This window comes from Primulina eburnea, chromosome 6 (assembly GCF_022965805.1).
Source record: "Primulina eburnea isolate SZY01 chromosome 6, ASM2296580v1, whole genome shotgun sequence".
Classification (NCBI taxonomy): Eukaryota; Viridiplantae; Streptophyta; class Magnoliopsida; order Lamiales; family Gesneriaceae; genus Primulina; species Primulina eburnea.
In genome coordinates this window covers 1,575,009-1,598,929 of record NC_133106.1, presented here as the reverse complement: position 1 = coordinate 1,598,929, position 23,921 = coordinate 1,575,009, and the positions used below count along the sequence as shown (strand labels likewise).

The 23,921-nt window shown below is 35.3% G+C and overlaps 3 protein-coding genes across 4 annotated transcripts; all 3 read left to right on the top strand.

Annotated features, from left to right (window-relative positions):
* Positions 1-1,571: 1,571 nt before the first annotated feature.
* On the top strand, positions 1,572-10,241 carry LOC140833731 (protein PALE CRESS, chloroplastic). The gene is made up of 7 exons (XM_073198082.1): positions 1,572-1,731; positions 1,840-1,907; positions 2,182-2,376; positions 3,250-3,336; positions 3,733-3,783; positions 9,225-9,404; positions 9,751-10,241. Exons 1-7 carry the CDS (start codon positions 1,611-1,613, stop codon positions 9,982-9,984), a joined length of 936 nt encoding a protein of 311 aa, XP_073054183.1. The 5' UTR covers positions 1,572-1,610; the 3' UTR covers positions 9,985-10,241.
* A 3,588-nt stretch (positions 10,242-13,829) lies between these two features.
* LOC140833730 (protein WHAT'S THIS FACTOR 1 homolog, chloroplastic-like) lies at positions 13,830-16,564 on the top strand. Of its 2 annotated transcripts, none has more exons than XR_012118549.1 (2): positions 13,830-15,178; positions 15,924-16,564. XR_012118549.1 is itself a non-coding variant. In XM_073198080.1 (2 exons), the coding sequence occupies exon 1, from the start codon at positions 13,886-13,888 to the stop codon at positions 15,119-15,121; it is 1,236 nt and encodes a 411-aa protein (XP_073054181.1). In that variant the 5' UTR covers positions 13,830-13,885; the 3' UTR covers positions 15,122-15,141; positions 15,924-16,564. The 2 variants fall into 2 exon arrangements, 1 of the variants encoding a protein (XP_073054181.1); XM_073198080.1 differs by having other exon boundaries at positions 13,830-15,141.
* On the top strand, positions 15,946-16,407 carry LOC140833673 (uncharacterized). Its single transcript, XM_073197999.1, has one exon. The coding sequence runs from the start codon at positions 15,946-15,948 to the stop codon at positions 16,405-16,407; it is 462 nt and encodes a 153-aa protein (XP_073054100.1).
* Positions 16,565-23,921: the final 7,357 nt, after the last annotated feature.

Here is a 23,921-nt window from a genome sequence, read left to right as displayed (position 1 = left end):
GATAAGAATTGGGAATAAAAAAAGATTCCCGATCCCGTACCCGAAAAATATCGGGACCCGAATGTTCGAGATCCCGAATGTTCGGGATCGGGTCGGGAAGGGAGACAAAATCTCGATAAATATTTTTTATTTATGTCCTGAAAAGAAGGCTCTTAAATCGTGTTTAGCTTCTGATTCAGGTACTACATATCAAGAAAACACTTCTTTTTCATAGGGATTTTTCTGTTCATCTACATGTTCATGAATTCATAGGGAGCAAGAAAAGTGATCAGGCGAAGAAGAAGAACAGAGTGAAATTCGGGAAAGATGTGATATTCAAGCAAGAAAATCGACGGTGAGTCGTACAGAAATGAACAGACAAAATTCAGAGAAATTCGAAAGAGTTGCGGTAATGAAATTCAGAAATTTCCTACAAATCATGTAGCTTTGTACAGTTGGATTCTCAAGAATCATGTACACAGAATGCATTATTCTCACTAAATTTTCATTATTATGACCAAGAGTGAGTCATTCATTCTGTTCATTTTTTATTTTCATCATTTAATTTTATCATTATTGTTGTTAGATATGAGAAATTAAATTTGAAGAATGTTTTAAATATTTGCACTTTTTAATATGACATAGAGTTTGATCAGATTTATATTTATAAAAATATATATTTTAAGTATAAAATTTAATAATTTTTTAATCAAATCAAATTAATAAGATTCATTTATGTTTTATTTTTTTGACGGAAAAAATCAAATGTAGCTTGTTATTATAAAATATACCTAATATAAATATAAAATTACTAAAACGTTTTAGTATTATGATTGTATTTGAAGTAAATTACTGAAATATACCTAAGCGAAATAATTTTTTCCATATATATTTTAAGAGCAAATGATAGGTGCACAAATATACATTCTATACTATTCTTGATTTTGTTTTAATTTCTTTTCGTTTTTCATTTGTTCTCTAACTACTAATATGACTAACTGATTTAAGAATATATGCATATAAGTTAATAAAATCTTAAATATATATAAAATAACCCAAATAAGTATAAATATTATGTATAGATTAAATTTTAAAAAAATATTTTAATTCAATAAATAAAATTAAAATTTATTTTTTTCAAATAAAATTAAATATTTAAATTTATTAATATATTCGGGTCGGGTCGGGAATCCCGTCGGGTATATCTTATATTCCCGATCCCTTTCCCGATTCTGAGCAGGTCGGGAAAAATCCCGACCATTCGGGTCGGGAAAAATTCGGGTCGGGAAATTTTCGGGTCGGGCCCGGGTCGGAAGTCGGGAAGGGTCGGGAATTTTCTGATTTTTGCCAGCCCTACATAAGACCGTTTTACAAGAGACCTACTCATATTTTGAAATTGAAATATTTTTCAAAAACAGATAAAAAAAATTATAGAAGTACCTGCAAAAATTCATAAATTTTAGATTTTTTTTTGAGAAACTAATAAATTTTGGATTTTTAAAATTATGAAAGTTACAATTCTCATATTAAGTTTAACAAATATATATTTTAAAAATGTGATAATAATTAAATAAATGAGCAAGCTAAGCAGATAAAAGCAATAATCCATATGCGCCTGAGCGAGAAGAAAAATGGAGCGGCTAGCTCGTTTAGCGCATCTCCCGCCGCCGCTTTTACCCTCTACATCTTCACGATTTCCTAAAGCTCTTCCATCCCCACATCTGCATAGGAGGAGGTTTCTTCTTGGCTCATGTTAGTTACGAGCACAGTGTATTATAATTTTTAGTTCAAGCATAATCAAGATTCATTTTTTTTTAATATTTGTTTTGCTTTGTTCTTGCTTTTGTTTGTAATTGATAGCTCTGCATAGATGCAAGAAGATAGAAGAGCAAGACTTATATGGGCTTCCGAAAGAGTACTATGATGATGTATGTATATGTTATTGCTTGTAAATTTGTGCGTCGTTTCTAGCAATTTTTGGTGGGTTTTGTTCAATTTTATGATTTTCTTGGGTGGTTGTTGAATTTTATTTGATCAGCTTGTGTGCTTCGGTTAACTAAGGCTTTGGTAAAAAGGGTTCATGAAATTTCATTTTGTTTTTATCAAGATAATGTTTTTATTCCAAATTGACTGATAAAAGGGAATGTTTGATAGATTTGGTTTTGTATTTTTCAGAGCTGTTGCTAACTTTTATCAGGATAGGAATGGCAAGCCAGGCAGAGGGAAAAGACCAAGGAATTGCGTCGGAGGCAGCAGAAGGAAATTGAGGAAGAGGAAAGGATCGAGGATGAGTACCGTGAAATTGGTTTGCGATTGCAGGATTATCCATTAGAAGACCGCCAAAAAGCCAAGAAATTAGTTTCGAGCTTCATAAGATCAGCTGAAGAGGTCGAAGAGGTACTCATTTTTGTAGCACATAAATTCACGATGTATTATTTATGGATTCTTGTCATGTATTATCGTACAGATGGGGATTTTTTGAGATAAAAACCAATAGTAATTTACTATGGAAAATTAAAGTTACATAGAGAGAATGTTGCAGAAGATTTTTCTCTTTCTTTGAAGCTTTGAATCTAATACCAGGTAATTGACAGCATTCATAATATGGAATTCATTCAACTGAATCTCAATTACAAAGTGATTGTGATTTATGAACCACTGCATCACTTGCTGTGAGCTGAATGTATGTATAAAGTCAGAGTTTTGGCCTTCGAGTAACAAAAATGAAATATAAATGTGAAGGACTAGCAGGTGCTTTCTTCCTCCATTTGGTGCTATCTAGTGCTTAACTTTTTCACGAGTCTTTGCTCATGATTTTCTTACTTGTGTATATGTATCTATTAAGCGGGAGATCCTTATAGAGTAATATTTTTCGGTATGGATTACGAAGTGTTTTTTGTTTTTACCTAAAATACCACATTATTTTTAAACTCCACATCCTGTTTTAAAGAAGTCGAAATTAATAATTATTTTAAAATTAAAATAATTCATATAATTTATTATTTTATTTTATTTCTTTCTATTATATATTTTTTAATAATATATTTTTCAATTTAGTAATATTAATTAAAAATACTAGTGTGTGTGTGTGTGTGAGAGAGAGAGAGAGATATTATTTTTATTTTTGATATAATTTAGTTTAATAGCTAAAGTTTTGACGCCTCGCGGATGGGATTGGATACTAAGTTGTCTTTTCCAAATTTTTGTTGATATATATTCTGTTCTTAAGTATATGTTCATGTTATATTAGACTATTACCGTGTTCTGCAGAAAATTGGGGAAGCTGCTGAGAAAGGTGAACTGAATGAACTTGTCCTGCTGGTCATATGGAATCGTCTGGATCTCGCTAGACGTGATGTAAGTTACCATGCCATATGTTGATGGGGTCAAAAATTATTTTGATACTACCATTAGTTATGACATGTGCTGCTTTAATTTATATTTCAAAGCGTTGTTATAGGCTAACACTAATGTTTAGTATACACGGTCAAATGGTATGTAAATTCACTTTGGTGCGTTAACAAGGTTGTTATTTAGAATTAACTATAGCAAGGATTGATATTTTATGACATTATTATTACGAGGAAGCTTGATTTAAAGGGCTGATGTTGTCATTGGTTTTATTACATTTGGTAAAATTTGAGTGCATGTATTGTTGAGAATATAACCTCTTCTTAATTCCTAACTCGTTATGTTTTAACTTTCTTTTTGTGCCTGATGTGATTTGTAATTTTGCAATCCAACTCTTCTCAGGATGAGAAAGATGCTGTTAGAAGTCTTGATCTCCTGTACCGGCGGGTTGAGGTAGGCATCATAATTGATATCATATTTGTTGTTCATTTGTCGTCTGTCATTAAAAGAGGTATACAACGCAATGATCTTGTTTTTGTATGTCCCAATCTCCCTATACTTAATTTCTACAATGGTTGAAGTTATCAGTGCAACTGCTTTGGTATGATCTATCACACAGAAAGTGTTTGACTTCTTTCCAATTATATATATATATATATATATATATATATATATATATATATATATATATATATATATATATATTTGTGAAGAATATTGGATTATCTTTATCAAGATTGATAGGATTATCATCAGCTTATCTAGATTGATAAGATCTTGTTCATTATCTTTTATATTTGAATTAGTTAGGATTAGAATTATGAGTATCTAGTTATCCATTTATTTTAGGTGTTTAGTTAACTTAGGAGTCTATAAATTCATTGTATCTAACCATTATTTTTAAGGTGAATAACACTAGTGAAGCATTTCTCTTTCTCTATTCTCTCAAACTACATGGTATCAGAGCTAACGAGAAAGAGCTAAATTCAACATGGCTTCACGATCCGTTCCTTCCACTTCCGAGGCCACATCGATCACATCAACAGTGGCTGAAACCTCTTCCCTTCCCATAACGAACCACAAATTACACGGAGAAAACTTCCTGCAATGGTCGCAATCCGTTCTTATGTTCATTCGAGGAAAAGGGAAAGATGAGTTTATCTCTAGCGCAGCGATATGCCCTGCTGCAACAGATCCGAAATTCAAGGTGTGGAATTCAGAGAATAATATGATTATGTCGTGGCTAATCAACTCGATGACGACAGATATTGGTGCAAATTTTCTCTTATACCGAACTCTGAGAGAGATATGGGATGCGGCTCACGATACCTATTCTTCCAAAGACAACACATCTGAACTATTCGGCATTGAAAGCACTCTTCATGACCTCCGACAGGGAGACTCCTCTGTCACGACTTATTTCACTGCCCTTACTCGACATTGGCAGCAACTCGACCTCTTTGAAGTCTACGAGTGGAAATGCCCAGACGATGAAAAATGTTATCGGGCAATAGTTGAACAAAAACGAGTCTTCAAATTCTTACTGGGCCTTCATAGCACACTGGATGACGTGCGTGGTCGTATATTGGGGACCAAACCACTACCTTCTCTCCGTGCAGTATTCTCGGAAGTGCGCCATGAAGAAAGTCGCAGAAAAGTCATGCTAGGATCTCAACAACCTATTTCTACCACAGATGCCTCAGCACTTACAGCGCATAGGCCCTCATTTCCGCATAATGATCTCTCAGGTACTGCACAGTCTTCACAACTCTTCAACAACAGTGGGAAATTCAAACAAGGACGCCCATGGTGTGAAAAATGTCGAAAACCCGACCACACAGTGGATAATTGTTGGAAAATCCATGGAAAACCCGCTGACTGGAAACCGGCTAGAGAAAGACGAGCAAATACGGCTGTAACAGAGAATCAGCCCCATGAACCCCAACCTTTCACAAAAGAGCAACTCGACATTCTCCAGCAAATGCTCGGCCAAACTAATTCAACACAAACCTCATCACTTGTTAGCACTGGTAATGTGGTACATCGAGGTATATCTTCAATTGCTTTACTTACACAACATGAGTTATCAGATTGTTGGATTGTTGATTCTGGAGCCTCAGACCATATGGTGGGAAATTTGAAATCCTTTACACATTTCAGTTCTTGTAAGGATTCTCATTCAGTACGCACTGCAAATGGCTTATGCTCCCAAGTGACTGGTTATGGTTCAGTACAGCTAACTCCAGATATTTTCTTGAAATCTGTATTATTTGTACCCGATCTAACATGCAATCTCTTATCCGTGAGTAAGCTCAACAACGATCTCAAATGCACAACTAAATTCCTTGCTGATTCTTGTGTTTTTCAGGATTTGGCATCGGGGAAGATGATTGGCAGTGCTGACCTTTGTGGTGGATTGTATCTCCTAAAGATGGATGTTTCCAAGAGAAACTTGAATAATGCCACCACCAATCCGCCACCACCTATCCCTTCATGTTCTGTTTCTACTTTCAATAAAGATAGTGAGACCTTGTTATGGCACTATCGTCTAGGACACCCGAATATTTTGTACCTAGGCAAATTATTTTCATCCTTGTTCAATAATAATAATTCTAGTTCTTTCCAATGTGATATTTGTCAATTGTCCAAGCATACACGGTCCACCTTCACACCACAAATTTACAAACCATCAAAACCGTTTCCACTCATTCACAATGATATTTGGGGTCCCTCCAGTGTGACAAACATTAGGGGTACACGCTGGTTCTTACTATTTGTCGATGATCACACACGTTTGTCATGGGTTTTTCTAATGAAAGACAAATCTGAAACCTCCAACCTATTCAAACAATTCAACACCATGATTCAAACTCGATTCTCTACCAAAATTCAGATTTTACGTACGGATAGAGCTCGTGATTATTTCAACACTGTTCTGGGAGAATACCTGCTCTCTCATGGCATTATTCACCAAAGCTCATGTGTTGACACTCCTCAACAGAATGGGGTGTCCGAAAGGAAAAACCGTCATCTCTTAGAAGTTACACGATCCTTGTTGTTCACAAAAAATGTTCCTAAATGCTATTGGGGGGATGCCATTCTCACAGCAGCCTATCTCATCAATCGAATGCCCTCACGAGTCCTAAAATTCCACACACCTATCCAAACGTTCCTTAAATGTTTCCCCAACTCACACCTGGTTCATGATATTCCTCTCAAAGTGTTCGGATGCTCTGCATTTGTTCACATTCACTCTCACAACCGCAACAAACTCGAACCACGCGCTGTCAAATGCATCTTCCTTGGGTATTCCCCAAACCAAAAAGGTTACAAATGTTACTGTCCTACCTCAAAGAAGCTGTACACATCCATGGATGTCACATTCTTCGAAAATGACCCTTTCTATCTTAATTCTACACTTCCGGGGGAGATGTCAAGTACAGAAGTGCAGAATTGGGATCCCATCACAGAATATCTTGAACCAAACTCACTCCATACTGAAACAGAAACACCGTCTACCGTGACTAGCAACCCACCTATCTATAATGCTCAAAATCCCATCCAACCGATTCAGGTGTACTCTCGACGGAAACAATGCCATCAAAAGAGTCAAGATCCAACACAAATTCAGCCTACTCATGAATCTTCCACGACACCAGATTCAGGTAACCTTGAGCACGATATTCATACATTGGAAAATGATTTGGATGATAGACCAATTGCTTTAAGAAAAGGAGTTCGAACATGCACACAACACCCCATTGGGAAGTTTGTCTCACTTGAACGTTTTTCTCCTAATTATCGTGCATTTCTATCACACCTAGATCAGGTACAGATTCCATCAACTATTGATGAAGCCCTCAAGGAACCTAAATGGAAAGCTGCAATTTTAGATGAGATCAAGGCACTTGAAAAGAACAAAACATGGCAGATTGCTGATCTTCCTCTAGGAAAGAAAACAGTTGGTTGTAAATGGATATTCACTGTCAAACACCTGTCTGATGGAAGCATAGATCGGTTCAAAGCACGATTGGTAGCCAAAGGGTATACACAGTCATATGGTATTGACTATCAAGAAACATTCGCTCCTGTAGCAAGACTCAATACCATCAGAGTCCTATTATCACTTGCTGTCAACATGGATTGGCCATTATACCAACTTGATGTGAAAAATGCATTTCTTAATGGTGATCTCGAAGAAGAAGTATACATGGACTTTCCTCCTGGGTTTGCATCAGCGGCTACACTGAATAAGGTATGCAAATTAAAGAAGTCTTTGTATGGCCTCAAACAATCACCTAGGGCATGGTTTTTCCGGTTTACCAATGTTGTAAAGGGGGATGGCTACACCCAATGTCAAGCTGACCACACACTATTTGTTAAACATTTGGAGGGAGGCAAGATCACAATACTCATTGTATATGTCGACGACATTGTCCTCACAGGGAATCACGAAGAAGAAATGACCCGCGTGAAACTACATCTTTCGAAAGAATTTGAAATGAAAGATCTCGGGCAACTTAGATACTTTCTTGGAATGGAAGTAGCAAGATCATCTACAGGTATCTCAATCTCTCAAAGAAAATATGCTCTTGACCTTCTGAAAGAAACTGGTATGATAGGTTGCAAACCAGTTGATACACCCATGGATCCAAACATAAAAATAGGAACTGAAAAAGATAGTTCCCCAGTGGACAAGGGAAGATATCAAAGGCTAGTTGGGAAACTAATATACCTATCACATACACGACCAGATATCTGCTTTGCTGTGAGTGTCATTAGCCAGTTCATGAATGATCCGAGGGAAGAACAAATGAATGCAGCCTACCGAGTACTAAGATACCTAGAGGGGACTCCTAGACAAGGACTACTGTTTAGAAAAACTTCCAACAGAACAATCAAAGTCTATAGCGATGCCGATTGGGCAGGATCACTCACAGATAGACGATCCACGTCTGGATATTGTTCATATGTATGGGGGAATTTGGTGACATGGCGAAGTAAGAAACAAACAGTAGTTGCTCGAAGTAGTGCAGAAGCTGAATTCCGATCGCTAGCACCTGGAATCTGTCATTTTATCTGTGAAAAGATTGAAAACAAGATAGTTGTGTTGAATTATATCCCTACTCAATTACAAGTGGCAGATATTCTAACAAAAGCACTCCATAGACCAAGTTTTCAAGATTTGTGTTTCAAGCTAGGAATGATGAACCTTTATGACCCCAGCTTGAGGGGGAGTGAAGAATATTGGATTATCTTTATCAAGATTGATAGGATTATCATCAGCTTATCTAGATTGATAAGATCTTGTTCATTATCTTTTATATTTGAATTAGTTAGGATTATAATTATGAGTATCTAGTTATCCATTTATTTTAGGTGTTTAGTTAACTTAGGAGTCTATAAATTCATTGTATCTAACCATTATTTTTAAGGTGAATAACACTAGTGAAGCATTTCCCTTTCTCTATTCTCTCAAACTACAATTTGTTTATTAGTAATTTCGTAATATCTCACCAATTTTTTCCCACCTTTTTCTCAACTATCTCCTAAATTTTGGATAATTTTATTTATGTATTTACCTATGATTTTAAGTATCTATTCTATGTATGTATACTTACTATTTTATTAAGCAATATACTTTTTTACTAATCAAATTTAGTGCGACTTTTTGAAACCAAACTAAATTTATATTTATAACCATCATTTTAACATTTTATTGATTTTATTATCATTAACGGTCTCGACCGTTAGATAGCCTCAGACCGCCAATAGAGACGGCCTTAGACAAAGGCGGGCCTAGGAGGCCGCTTTGACCGCCATTTAAACACTGTATATGATGCATTGGCATCCGTTTTTTAAATCCCGTCATCCAAGTTGTTCTCTTGTTTCAGACTGAGATTTTGAAACGGCAGGCGACTCCTGCCATGAGATTACTCAATGATCTCTTGAATCTGCATGAGGGATTTGATGATGATGTGTGGCTTAAGGAGTGTAAGAAGCGTATGGCTAAGACTTTCCCACGAGAGGATCCATTTAGCATTCTTGTTCCTCCTGGATTTGACATGGATAAGGTAGATTTCATTGACTTGGATATTTCATTTTGAAGGAAAAAAAATTTTATTTGTTACACCTGGAATACAGATCAATGCTACAGTATTTACTATTTAGTACATTACGCTAGCGAATGTTCCTGTTTTTCTTCAAGCAATCCTCTTTCCAAAAGACTTGAGGCATTCAACCAAATTTAGCTATTACCCAAATTATTGTACGTCTGATACGATTCATATTATTACAAACGAAGATGGAATACAAGCATACGCTATATTTGTTTAAATCTTGGCTGATCATTAGAAACTTATCTTGCATTTTCTTGATGTTATTTGTAATAATGATTCACTTTTCTTTATTTGTCTTTAGCATCATGGCCCAATCCGACCATCCTTTGAAGCAGATGACATTCTTTTGAGGGTAGATTTTGTGAGAGAAGTCGATGCATTGCTGCAAGATGTTCGATCCGAACATGACGAAGCTGTGAGCGTCCAATCCCTCGACCCTGAGTCAGTTGGTAGTATGTTAAAGCAGCAGGAGAAGCAACGAGCCATTCGCCAGGTTGAAGCTCTGCTAAATTTGGCCATTGATTTGACATGGTAGCATGAATCTCAACTTTGCCATCGATTCTCCGAAGCTTATTCGAAGAGTTTTTATATCCAAGAACAACTGTTATGATTGCCTCACATCCAAATGCTTAGTCCTCCCATCCTTTTTTGCTAGAACTTGCTTTCTCTTTCTCGTTTCCGGTTCTTCGATATATCCTACACCAGAAGAAGATATTAGAATGCTCTGTAAATTATGAAGCCATCCCGAGTCTCAGAAATGGTCCTTGCAATGATTGAACATATTATTAGATAGACATGGGACCAACAAGTCTAATATATATAATTATCACTCTCAAATCATATATATCATGCAAATTCAAGATAAGGTCAGGTCCCTTCCTTCCATATGCCTTGCTTTAATGCAACATTAGGACATGTGAATGAATGAATAAATGGACCCTTTGCTAATCGAGTTTACAAATCAAGAGGCCCCAAGTCGGACGTCTAACTCAGAGAACATCAAATCAAGGAATGATTACCCAAAATGTGTCCAACAAATAGGCCCATGTCCAGTTGCCATCAAGACAAAAATTGGGTGAGATTATATCTCAGGTATTCGGATTTCTACGCTGAATTCTCCTGTAGGCTCCTTGTAAAAAATGTGGGATTCACATTATATTAAACTTTTAGTTTGTTATATACAAAAATCTATAAATCCAAGCAAAAGTTTATATAGTTATTGCTTTTTTATTTTTTATTTTTTATTTTTTGGCCTAATTCCTATAGTTTGTTATAATCGAAGGGGCCGATACTTCCATAAATTCCAACAAATGCAGTGTTCATCTAAAATATACTAAAAAACTAATTTGGGACAAAACACCTTATCTCCATCAATTATGGCCATCATCAATTGCAAGTTGATGACCAGCCCTTTTTTCCTAGTGGGGTATGGGAAGGAGACAAAGATCACAACTTTTGCTTTGTCATCTTAATGTTTTTTCTTCCCTCATTCATACTATATAAAGGCAAAATAATGTATAGTTCATTCCCACATAATTTATAAGATATCCCACTCATCAAGAGAAAACTGCAGTTTTTTGCCTAAACATGGCTACAAGTTTGGTTTCTTTAGTTAGAAGTTCCAAGGCCGGGTCGGTAGGATCGTTTCAACGTTGTTCGAAACATATCAGACAGCAGAGAGCACGCCTTTACATCATATGGAGATGTACAATGTTGCTTCTGTGCTGGCATGATTGAAGGGCATTGATATCATTCATTTTCAATGGCAAAAACACAAAGTTTTAATTCTTTTTTCAGTTTTATACTGATTCGCGAAACGTCTTTTCGACTAAATTCTCGAGTCTATTACTATTTGAAGCTGGTACTGATGTATGCACATAGATGGATACACCAAGTGAGCATGTGGAATGTTGCAACAACATTGTGTAGGTTTTTTTAGTAGTTAGAAACTGAGTTTTCTTAGGACATTTGGAGGGGTGATTAGAATTTGTGCAAGACTGGTGTCCCTTAATGAAGTTCTTGAATTTCTGGTGTCTCTTAATGAAGTTCTGGAATTTGGATGTTGTGTATAAAAGTGTTGTTCCGATTATTTCTTATTTTGCTTAGTTTATATGATTAGCCCAATTAATAAAAATAAAATTGAAAGCAAAATTTTTTTAAAAAAAACACTGACAATTTTAATGTAGTTTGATCCAATCGACATATATTTACCGGATCAAACCCAACTATCAAGTAAATTCACTAAATTTCAGTATTGTTTTAATCATATAATAACTTATTCAAACAAAAAGACTTGCTCTTTTAAATAATGCCTTTATGATGAATACATTCAACAAACTTCACTTAACGAGTATCACTCATCTTAAACTCCGTTTTAATCGAACTTTCTTTGAAACTGCGGAATGTTATCTCTCGAAAACGTCACCTGTTTCGAAGAATGAATCATAAGTCTTTGAGTATGCGTATACCACCAGCAAGTTGAAATATTGAAATCAAAATTATTAAGGTGGAACAGATTGAACCTTGTCTCACGTGTTTTCACGACGAATAATGAACAATAGACATTATTTTTTCAAATCTTCTCATATATCAATATAATATATTTATGTATCTCTATAATATTTTCAACAATCACAAAATCTTCATTTCTTCAATATCTCAAACCAATATTTTTAAATTTTCTTTACAACTAAATGACAAAGTAAACCAACAAAAACATCATCTAAAAAAAATCAAGATTTATTTAGTGATTCTTTTTAAATTACACAATGTTATTTTATTTTTTTTGGGTATTGCACCACTAATTTAAGAAGTTTGTTCGAGCAATATTTCTGATCTTTATAATCTATTATCTATTATCTATTATCTAGGTCTAAAAGTGTAAATAAAGGATAAAATTTTACAATTATGAATTTACGACTTTACCTTTTATTCTACCTTATATGTAAGTCTATATAAAAGTAAAAGTAAAATTTTAGCCACGATATAAGAATTTTTAAAAAGAAAATACGGTAAAAGTAATTATAAATATAATAAATACATTTATGGCTTTAATTGCATTTAATATGCCAGTTGACCTCATTCATTGCACAATATTGGTCACTTTTTTTAAGAACCTTTTTACAAAGTTGGCAAATATAATTTTTTTAGAGTAAGTTTTTTGTAAGACGGTTTCAACTCTCACGAATCTTTTATTTGTGAGATGTGTCAACCTTATCGATATTCACAATAAAAAGTAATACTTTTAGCATAAAAAATAATAATTTTTCATGGATGACCCAAATAGGATATCTATCTCACAAAATACGATATGTTAGACCATCTCACACAAATTTTTACTATTTTTTAATGGTTAAAATTCAATTTATATTAAATACAGAATAAGTGGTTAACTACTGATGGGCTCGTTTACAACTTATGGTGATCATGATTGTATTTAAATGCAATAATAATGGTGTCAACACTATTTTTTATATCATTATCGTATAATATTTTTATTTTTTGATATCATGCTTGTGTTATTTCATATCTCTTAGAGGATAATCTTATATTTTTTTATCGTTGACTTTATTCAACAGAGATTGTATTACCAATCGTTACGAACTGTCATAACTCTTTTATGGCTCACTTAGCCAGCCAATCAGAGTAAGCGACACAACATTAACAATGTGACGAATGAGAACTTCACATGAGGTCATTAATCTCATTACTAATATCAATAATGCACGTTTATCCCAAAAGAGAATGTGAACATAATTATAGGATAAATATTCATTAATTATTTAAAATGATAATAAGTATATATTCTTATGTGTATTCGCGTTGAGTTACATGATTTTCGATAGCAGTTGTATAGTCAAGATTTTTTTGATTATATATTGTTTATCCTGTAATTTAAAATATCATATTAAGATTCTCAACAACGTATGACACTAAAAAATCAGTTTAATATATCATAGAAAGGAGAAAAAATATAGTATGTTTTTTGTGAGTCGGTCTCATAGATCTTTATTCGTGAGACGAGTCAACCAAACTCATATTTAAAATACAAAATAATACTTTTTCATGTGTGACTCAAATAGAATATCAGCCTCACAAAATCGATTCATGAGGTCGTGTCACAAGAGTTTTTTGTGAAATATTCAATACATCATCATTTGCACCAAATAATGCAATTAGATTATTTGATTAAAAAAATTAGAAAGAAATCGACCTCCAAATTATAACTAATTTTTAGGCTTTTCAAAAATGTAAATTTTCCCTAAAAATTCCCTCCATTTTTTTTTTATTTTTATGTTAAAAAAATCTAAAGAAATGATATGATTATATTTTATATATAAAAGGATTTAGTAGTAATTAATATTGTTGCTGGTGAGCAGCTTCATACCGCCAAAATCCATAAACCCTCAAAATCCCAATTTTCACCAAATCCCCAAATGCTTGGAAGATCGAAGCTGAAAACATTTGCTTTCTCTAGAATCTCGAATGCCGAAGGGGTAGTGCTCTTATCGTTACTCCAGTTCACCGCCTCAATTTCAAGCCTGAAAGTGGTGTGGCGCAAGGACCCGAAACTCGACCAAGCAATTGAAAACGACAAGAAATGGCGGCTTTGCGCACGGGTTGTTCGGGAGGTTCTAAACGAACCGGGGCAGGTCATTCCGCTCCGCTATTTGGAGAAACGCCGAGTGAGGCTCCGTTCACCTGACAGCATCGAAGTTTTCATTGCCCGGTATCCGGGTTTATTCGACACCTACAGGGATCGGATTAGGCCCAAAGCTGATTTAGTTAATTTCCTTCGTCCCAGTGAGAGGCTCAACAGGTTTTTGGAAGAAGAGAAAAGGATTCACGAGGAAAATGAGATTTTGATCGTGTCGAAACTGTGTAAATTATTGATGATGGCCAAGGATAGGGTCGTTAGCGCTGATAAATTAGTTGAGGTGAAGAGAGAGTTTGGCTTCCCGGATGATTGTTTAGTGAGATTGGTGTCGAAGTATCCCGAATATTTTCGGTTACATGGAGCTCCTGGAGAGGGAAAATCGTACCTTGAACTGGTTTCTTGGAATGACGAGTTTGCGAAATCGATAATTGAGAAGAGGGCGGATGAGGAATCAAGTTCAACGGGCATCCGTGTTAGGCCTGCATTTAACTGGAAACTACCCCGTGGTTTTATACTCAAGAAGGAAATGAGAGAGTGGATTAGGGATTGGAAAGAGCTTCCTTACATTTCGCCTTACAGTGATGTGTCACATTTGGATCAGGCGTCTCCTGAGATGGAGAAGAGATCGGTCGGGGTTTTCCATGAGTTGCTTTCATTATCCATTTATAAGAGGGTTCCTGTACCGATCTTGGGGAAGTTTTGCGACGAGTACAGGTTTTCTAACGCGTTCTCGAGTGTGTTCACAAGACACTCAGGGATTTTCTATATGTCACGTAAGGGTGGGATTCATACCGCGATGCTTAGGGAAGCGTACAACAGTGAGGAGTTGGTTGATCGCGATCCACTTCTTGAGATAAGAGATAAGTTTATTGAGTTGCTGGATGAGGGGCAGCAGCAGAGGGCTGATCAGTTGAGATTGCAGAAAGAAATGGTCTGGAAGGACTTGGAATTGATGGCGGAAAGAAACAAAGAATTGAACTGTCACGTTCGTGGCACAGAAACACGAAATTGTTGAACTGTATAAACAAGGCACATGTCCTAATTCCCAGCATAGTTGCTTAATGCCAGAGAGGTGAATGCTCTTTGTTGTTGCAATTCCTGGCATGTATTTCCCAAATCTTTTTTGGGGGATTTTAGATCACTTTCTCTTTAGTGTAAACTTGCATCAGTTGTGAGAACTTCTAGCAGTTGCTTCTCAAATTTTAAAAAAAATGAATTCGTGGAGATTTATCAACTTTAAAAATTTTGTAATATTTCATCTCAAATTCTTATTTCTTAGGAATCTGGTTGAGGTAAGCGATTTTTCCATTTCAATGTGGTATTCCGGTTAGATGTTTTCATCTACGAGCTTGATTTTAAATGTAAAGAACCTAATTCAACACCAAGGTGTATCAGCATATGCACCAAGAATCGGTTCATTTTTTCCCTCCTTTAGCTCTTGAGATGATATTGTCACAGTTGAAGACCTAACAACGTTGAGTATTCTTGCTAGTTTTAGATTGTAAATCAGTTCTTAATTATTGAAAAGGTCTTTACTTTTTAACCTGAACATGATTATTTCTAATGTGGAATCTAAATGGTAACTTGCTGTGCCAATTAATAATGTATCACACAATACGAATGATACTTTCTTAGATAGTATTAGTTTATTAATCTTTCGTCACACTTGACACATTTTCTTGGTCTTTTTAGTAGCTTTGTCAACCTAGAAACATACCTAACTGAAAGAAGCACGAAAAGGTAATGAATGAATAATTACATACATAGGAGGGCAGGGTTACTTCTAACTCGCATATTTTGTTCTCCACCTTTTGCAGATTGGCGAAAAGTTCAACGAACATGGATGGAGCCATCATCTCTCTCAAATTGAGTCTACTCCCAATGGTGCTTCTGGTACTATATCCAATGACAAAAGGGCAATGGGCACCTGTTAATCCCCCACCACTTTGTGCATCACAGTTTGCATTGGTAAATCATGCATGCTCCAAGTTGCCCTACATGACAATCCCTCCACCATCTCGACCACTTCCTCCTCCTAGTTCTCCTAACCCCCCATCTCCTGACGGATCAAGCAGTCGACATCATTCGGGACATGGCCACAGGCACAGGGGTCACAGGCACAGAGAGACACCTATCGAAGAAGAGTGCTGTAGGTGGTTAAACGAAGTTGACAGCGTATGTGTCTGTGAATTGCTAATTCATCTGCCTCCGTTTCTGATCAAACCGGCGCATAACTACACTGTCACGGTGGATGAAACGTGTTCTGTGACGTTCCCGTGTAGTTCGAGTTTGCTTCCTTAATGAACATCTGGTTGTTACCTTGCTAACTAAGAAGATTAAATCGTCCATTACTACGAATTATTTACATATTTTGAGTTTTCAAAATTTATCCTTTTTTATATATAAAAATTATTCTGAGTTTATCTTTCATGTTAATTAAAGTGGGAATATATGTTTATTTGCTATGGCTTCTTTTCTTTTCCCATTGAAAAAGACATTTCTTGGATGCTATGCTTACACCTACATTTCTCGACGCTACCATCGATTACCTTTTTAATGTAAGTGACGACAATACATTTTTGAAACTCGTGTGCTCAGAATTTATATTCTTGAAAAAAAATTTATTGTTCAATCAAATATTATTTATCAATGTCTACAAAGCAAATGAAAATTAGATGAAGCATCTACAAAATTCAGGATGTTATTTTCTTGAGTCAGTTATTTACACTTCAAGATATATTAATAACATTCTACCTTATGACAAAAACTTATGTGAGACGGTTTCACAGATCGTATTTTGTGAGACGGATATCTTATATGAGTCATCCGTGAAAAATTATTACTTTTTATGCTAAGAATATTACTTTTTATTGTGAATATCGATAGGGTTGACCCGTCTCACAAATAAAGATTTGTGAGACTGTCTCGAGACCTACTCCCATTTTTTTTGTTTAGTTAATTGATTGACAACATTACCTTGCTCAAATTGTTTCTTCTTTCCTTTCACCATTTATTTGGATGAATGGTGAGTTGTTTTCGTGGTTGGTCAAGCCTGTAACAAATGATACTCATCAATAATATTACAAGTTTTGCCATACAAAAAAATTGAAAACATTATCCTTTCTGCTTTTACAAGTTTCTAAAGATAAATACTACTTTAAATATTAAATTAAAGGTAAAATAAATTGATAGTAAAAAAAACCTAAAAGGATGTAATAAAATAAAAAATGTGTACCATATACTCATGAAAATTATTTAAGTTATCAATATGATAAAATAATTAAATTAACTATGCGTACAAAATATTTATTAATATTTACTAAAATTATTTGATAAAAATATTTATCTTTATCATTCCGAATATCATAGCTCTCAATCTCACATCAAAATAATAACGATGTTTATATTTTTTTAATTATGTTAGACAAATATGTTAGAAAAAATGATTTTTGTACTCATTTGGAATCGATAAAATAATTCGAACGAGCTACGTAGCGAACCGAAATATTTCTCGATTACCAATAAGGGTGAATAAAAAATTAATTGAGTTCAAATTGTATCGAATGAAAAAGTTGAACAGAAAGGATTATATATATATATATATATATATATATATATATATATATATATATATATATATATATATATATATATATATATTATTGTATTATATAATATATATAATTTTTTAAAAAAATAGAAATCACACATTTTGTGGCGCTTCTCATGGACTTGTCAGAAAGGCCAAGAGGTTTTAAATTAAAAGTTGTCCCTTTTTAATTAAAATGTGCACCATTTCATTCAAATCTTTTCACCTTCCATAAATAAGACCTCCCACATTTCATTTGATTGCACATTTCTTCTTCTTCTTCTCTTTTCTCTCTAAGTTTAGTTCTATATACGAATTTTTAAGCATTAGCGCTTAAAGTTCAAATTTTCAAGATATAAAATCTTGAGTTTGAATTTTTTAAGCTTATACACTTAAATTCGAACTTTGGAATTAAATTCGAGAGTTGTCTTTTAATTTTGTGTTTTTTAAGTATTTGTGCTTAAATCCAAGTTTTGCAAGATTTAAACTCTTGGAATTGGATTTTTAAGTTTAACGCTTAGAATTCGAAACTAGAAAGTTTGCATACCATATTGATAGTGTTCTAAACATCTCAAGTTCGTGTGTCTTTAAGATTTGTAGTGCTACTATTTTAAAGTCGTAGTCGTTGTATCTTGGGAAACGAATTGCCAACAACCGTGAGCATCGGGGCAGAGCAATATCGTTTTAAGGAAAAGAGTCAAAATTTTGCCTCGACTATTTTTCTCCTAGCCATTTGGTTCACCCATTTCTATCCCGAGATTTCCCGAGGAAAAAGAACACCAAACCAACAATCTTAAAACGATATTCGAACTAAAACGGCCTAAACAAGTACAAAGACGACTCCAACTGTCCATAATGGAGAAAAACCTGAAAAGTTACATGTTATTGATTTCAAGCGGTGGCAACAAAAAAATGCTCTTCTACTTGACCACCTTAGCTTTGGCGAAATTCCTCAAAGAAGATCCACCTATTGTTGTTGAAGGAGAAAAAGATACTCAAAAGAGGGCAGCCGTTGATGCATGGAATCATAGCGACTTCTTATGCAAAAACTATAACTTGAATGGACTAGACAATGCACTATACAACGTGTATTGTCAAATGAAAACAGCAAAAGAATTATGGGAGCCACTTGACAAAAAGTATAGATCTGAGAATGTCGGCTTGAAGAAATTTATTGCCGGACGATTCTTGGATTTCAAGATGATTGATTCCAAATCGATTATGGCCCAAGTGCAAGAGTTACAAGTAATTCTGCAAGAAATTCATACAGAATGAATTACCCTTAGTGATTCATTCCAAGTACCGACCATGATTGAAAATTTGCCTCCTATGTGGAAATATTTTAAGAATTATTTCAAGCATAAATGCAAAGAGATGAATCTTGAAGACTTGATTGTAAGCCTAAGAATTGAGGAGGACAACAAGGCATCCGAAAGGAAGGTCGGAAAGAGCATTTTTGAGGCGAGAGCAAATTTGGTGGAACAAAACACTAGCAAGAATAGAAAGCACCAAGGAAATGGTCCAAAGAAATGGTTAAAGCCAAAAGGTTTAAAGGAAATTGCTATAATTGTGGCAAGCCTAACCGTTTGGCACGAGATTGCCGAGAAAAGAAAGGTAATCAAAAGAAGTCAAGGGACTAAGTGAACATCACCGAAGATGAGAAATTGTCAAATGACATGACGGATCTCATGCTTTCTGCTGTCGTGTTTGAATCCAATCTAGTGGACAATCCAAAAGAATGGTTCATCGACACAGAAGCAACAAGGTATGTTTGTGCCGAAAGGAAAATGTTCTCTATCTATACCCCGATTAGTGGACGACAACTCTTCATGGGTAACTCTACTACGTCAAAAATCGTGGGACTTGGAAAAGGATGGTGCTCAAGATGACATCCGAAAAGGAATTAACCCTTATTGATTTTCTACATGTTCCGGACATTCGAAAGAATCTTGTGTCGGGATCAGCACTTTTCAAGGCTGGATTTTTACCAGTGTTTCATTCTAGCAAATTAGTACTATCTAAGAATGATATGTTTGTAGGAAAAGGCTATCTAGAAAAGAGCCTTTTCAAACTGAATGCGATGAATGTATTTCGTAACATTGAATGGAATAAAAGTATCAATTCTATTTACTTGGTTGAGTCGTGTGATTTATGGCATGATTGTTTGGGTCATGTAAGTTATAATTCACTACGTAAGCTAGTAAATTTAAATTTATTGCCTTCAATTACAAAAAACACAAATGTGAGATTTGTGTAGAGGTAAAATTTACAAAGGCCTTGTTTCCATCCGTTGAAAGAAATACAACACCTCTAGAGTTAATTCACAATGATTTATGTGATTTGAAGTTTGTGCAAATTAGAGGAGAAAAAAAGTATTTCATTACTTTCATTGATGATTGCACAAGGTATTGTTACGTCTATTTGATACGTAGCAAAGACGAGGCTCTCAAAGTGTTTAAACACTACAAGAATGAGGTTGAAAACCAATTGACTAAACAAATATCAATTATTCGTAGTGATAGAGGTGGAGAATATGGAGCACCATTTGACAAATTTTGTTGCGAAAGTGACATTATTCATCAAATTACTGCACCATATTCACCACAATCAAATGGTATTGCTGAAAGGAAAAATCGCACTCTTAAAGAAATGATGAACTCAATGTTATTGAGTTCAGGATTACCCCAAAACTTGTGGGGCGAAGCAATCCTTTCAGCCAACTACATTCTTAATAAAATACCACATAAAGTTAAGGACAAAACTCCTTACGAATTATGGAAAGGTCACAAGCCTTCTTACAAATATTTAAAAGTGTGGGGGTGTTTGGCAAAGGTTGAAGTGCAAAAACCAAAACAAGTAAAAATTATGCCTAAGACAATAGATTGTATATTTATTGGATATGCAATAAACAGTAGTGCATATCGATTTTTGGTATTTAAATCTGAAATAAACGATGTGCATGAAGGAGTAATTATTCTGTCAAGGAATGTTGTCTTCTTTGAAACAACATTTCCTTGTAAAGAAAATAAAGAAATAAGTTCTCAAAAAAGGACTTATGAAACTACGAGCAGTGGAGTTCAAGAAGAAGAACAAGAACCACGACGTAGTAAGAGGGCTAAAATAGCAAAGATCTTTGGGCCCGATTTTCTAACTTATATGTTGGAAAACAAACCAAGGACAGTTAGTGGAGCACTATCAAGTCCTAAATCCCCCTTTTGGAAAGAGACAATGAACAATGAGATAGAATCTATCTTGCAAAATCATACATGGGAATTGGTTGACCTCCCTCTGGGAAATAAACCATTAGGATGCAATTGAATTCTTAAAAGGAAATACAAGACCGATGGATCTATTGAAAAATATAAGGCTAGATTAGTAGCCAAAGGATATAGACAAATGGAAGGCCTTGATTATTTTGATACATACTCGCCAGTTACGAGAATAAAATCTATTCGTGTATTGATACCAATTGCGGCATACGTCGATGATATGTTAATTGTGGGAAGTAATATTAATATCATCAAGACTACAAAAAAAGATGTCAAAAAAAACTTCGATATGAAAGATATGGGAGAAGTAGACGTCATTTTGGGAATAAAAGTCACCAAAACATCGGAAGGACGTGTTTTGTCACAATCTCACTATGTTGAGAAAATATTGGAAAAATATAATGCGAATTATATGTCCTTGATCAAAACACCCGTAGATCCAAGTTTGCATCTTTCAAAAAATAAAGGTGAACTCATATCTCAATTGGAGTATTCAAAGATTATAGGCAATCTGATGTATCTCATGAACTGCACTCGTCTAGATATTGCTTATGCTGTAAACAAACTCAGCAGATTTACAAGTAATCCTGGCAATGATCATTGGAAGGCATTAATAAGGGTACTTAAATATTTAAGATACACATTAAATTATGGATTACAATATACGAGATATCTCGCGGTCTTAGAAGGTTATAGTGACGCAAATTGGATATCTGACGCAAATGATTCAAAATCCACAAGTGGTTACGTATTTACCATTGGTGGTGGGGCTATATCATGGAAGTCTTCTAAGCAAACTTGCATAGCTCGATCCACAATGGAATCAGAATTATAGCTTTAGAAAAAGCTGGAGAAGAAGCCGAGTGGCTTCGAAATTTCTTAAAAGAAATCCCTTGTTGGAATAAGCAAGTGTCCTCAATAATAATTCATTGTGATAGTCAATCAGCAATTGGAAGGACACAAAACACTATATATAATGGTAAGTCTAGACACATCCGTCTTAGACATAATACCATACGATAATTGATCTCTAATGGCATTATCTTAATTGATTATGTAAAATCAAAGGAGAATCTAGCGGATCCACTCACAAAAGGTATACCGAGATATCAAATGAATTGTCTATCAAGAGGAATGTGATTAAAACCTCAAAATTAAATATTGTAGTGGATACCCAACCTAGTTGACTGGAGATCCCAAGATCTAGGTTCAAAAGAGACAACTAAATTACAAGATTGGTAGAAACACCTTGGAGAAATCTCCTACCTATTTCTATGATAAGAGGTGTTGCCCACAAAAGGGTATGAGGCTAGGTTTTACCTTTAATGATTAATAAGATATACTAATAAGTATGTTGGAGTATAGTTGTAACGAACCGTATTCTACACTACTTAAAATTTGCGGAAAAATTTTAAATTTTCTTAAATAAAAACATTCATACGGTCGTCACTCAACATTCATAAAAATAAATCTCACAATCATCCGTCACCAATAAAATTTTGCTAAAATAAACTGTCTCAAAACGTCTCACGTACAAATCAAAACATCAGAGTATTTTAAAAATTTGCATAAACATAAACTGCGGTCCTCGGGTTTAGCCTGCCACTCAGCCCAAGCCTGCCCCTTGGTCATCACCTCTTGTCTCCTCAACATAGTCACCTGCATCGATCAAGTCTAGTGAGTCTAAAGACTCAACCCGTATAAACTGGAAATAACGAGTAATACGTAATAAAACCACATGCAACTTGAAAATATGACATACATACTTGGAACTTGAACTTGCATAATAAACTTGAACATACGTACATACATACTTCGACGTGCCATAACTTAAACTTTTCATAAACATGCTGCATACTTGAACATACTTTAACATACATAACTTCATCATTTTGCGTAGAGGATGTTTCAAAGCAAGTGACCCGTAACATAAATGAGCCTGATCAGACTATACCACAGTACTGGGCTGACAGGGACGTATCCGCTGCCGCATACATAAAATCCCTGTTCATAATTTAACAGGCCAGTTGATCCACGTTCATAATTTAACGCTTCACAACCACGATCTAACCCGTTCATAATTTAACGGGCGGATTGGTCCCCGTTCATAATTTAACGCTTTCCAATCCTAACATAATTTGGTCACAAGACATTTAGCATACCTCAAAAACTAAAAAAATGTTTTCTTGCACGTCAACATACTTACTTGGCGTTGAGGGATTCGTTGGACTTCGACTGGGGCCGTTGCTGCTACTTACTAACGTGAATTTCATACTTAACTTGCATTACTTAGACGTAGGAAACTCATGCTTACTCTCAAGCTCAATCATATCTTAGGACCTTCTACAATTTCCCACGACACGCCCTTAATAATCTTTGCACTAACCCATAACATCTAACTTAAAATGAACTTACAAATATTTCTCAAAAACAAGGGTACACGGACCCCGTGCTTGGGTCCGGGAGAGGGTCCGTGTACGTACTGCCTAGAGTGTGTCGGAAAACGGAAGGGGCACGGACCCCGTGCTCGGGTCCGGATGGGGGTCCGTGTAGACTCTGGAAGAAGACATTGAAAGGAAAGCAAAGGCACGGACCCCGTGTCAGGGTCCGGGTGAGGGTCCGTGTAGGTACTGGAAATAGACACTAAGTGAAACCCAAAGGCACGGACCCCGTGCCCTCATCCGTGCAAGGGTCCGTGCTGTCTCGCAAAATTGACACTGAAGGAATAACAAAGGCACGGACCCCGTGCCTGGGTCCGTGTTTGGGTCCGTGTTCGCTCGTTGCTTCGAAACCTGCGAGAAAACTTATGCACCTGCCTAATCTCCCAATTGCACATCAATGGAACGAAATTTACCATCTTAGGACTCTTCTTAGAACACCATAACATTGCATCAAAACTTATACAAACACCTCACAATACGACGTCCACTATACTACCCAACGCAACACCAATTATG

What these genes read in the sequence shown, in the direction of transcription:
- LOC140833731 (XM_073198082.1), top strand. Translation starts at nt 1,611, where the DNA reads ATGGAGCGGCTAGCTCGTTTAGCGCATCTCCCGCCGCCGCTTTTACCC. An exon ending in CGAAAGAGTACTATGATGAT is followed by an intron (nt 1,908 to 2,181) that starts GTATGTATATGT and finishes TTATCAGGATAG; the next exon opens with GAATGGCAAGCCAGGCAGAG. An exon ending in CTGGATTTGACATGGATAAG is followed by an intron (nt 9,405 to 9,750) that starts GTAGATTTCATT and finishes ATTTGTCTTTAG; the next exon opens with CATCATGGCCCAATCCGACC.
- LOC140833730 (XM_073198080.1), top strand. Translation starts at nt 13,886, where the DNA reads ATGCTTGGAAGATCGAAGCTGAAAACATTTGCTTTCTCTAGAATCTCG.
- LOC140833673 (XM_073197999.1), top strand. Translation starts at nt 15,946, where the DNA reads ATGGATGGAGCCATCATCTCTCTCAAATTGAGTCTACTCCCAATGGTG.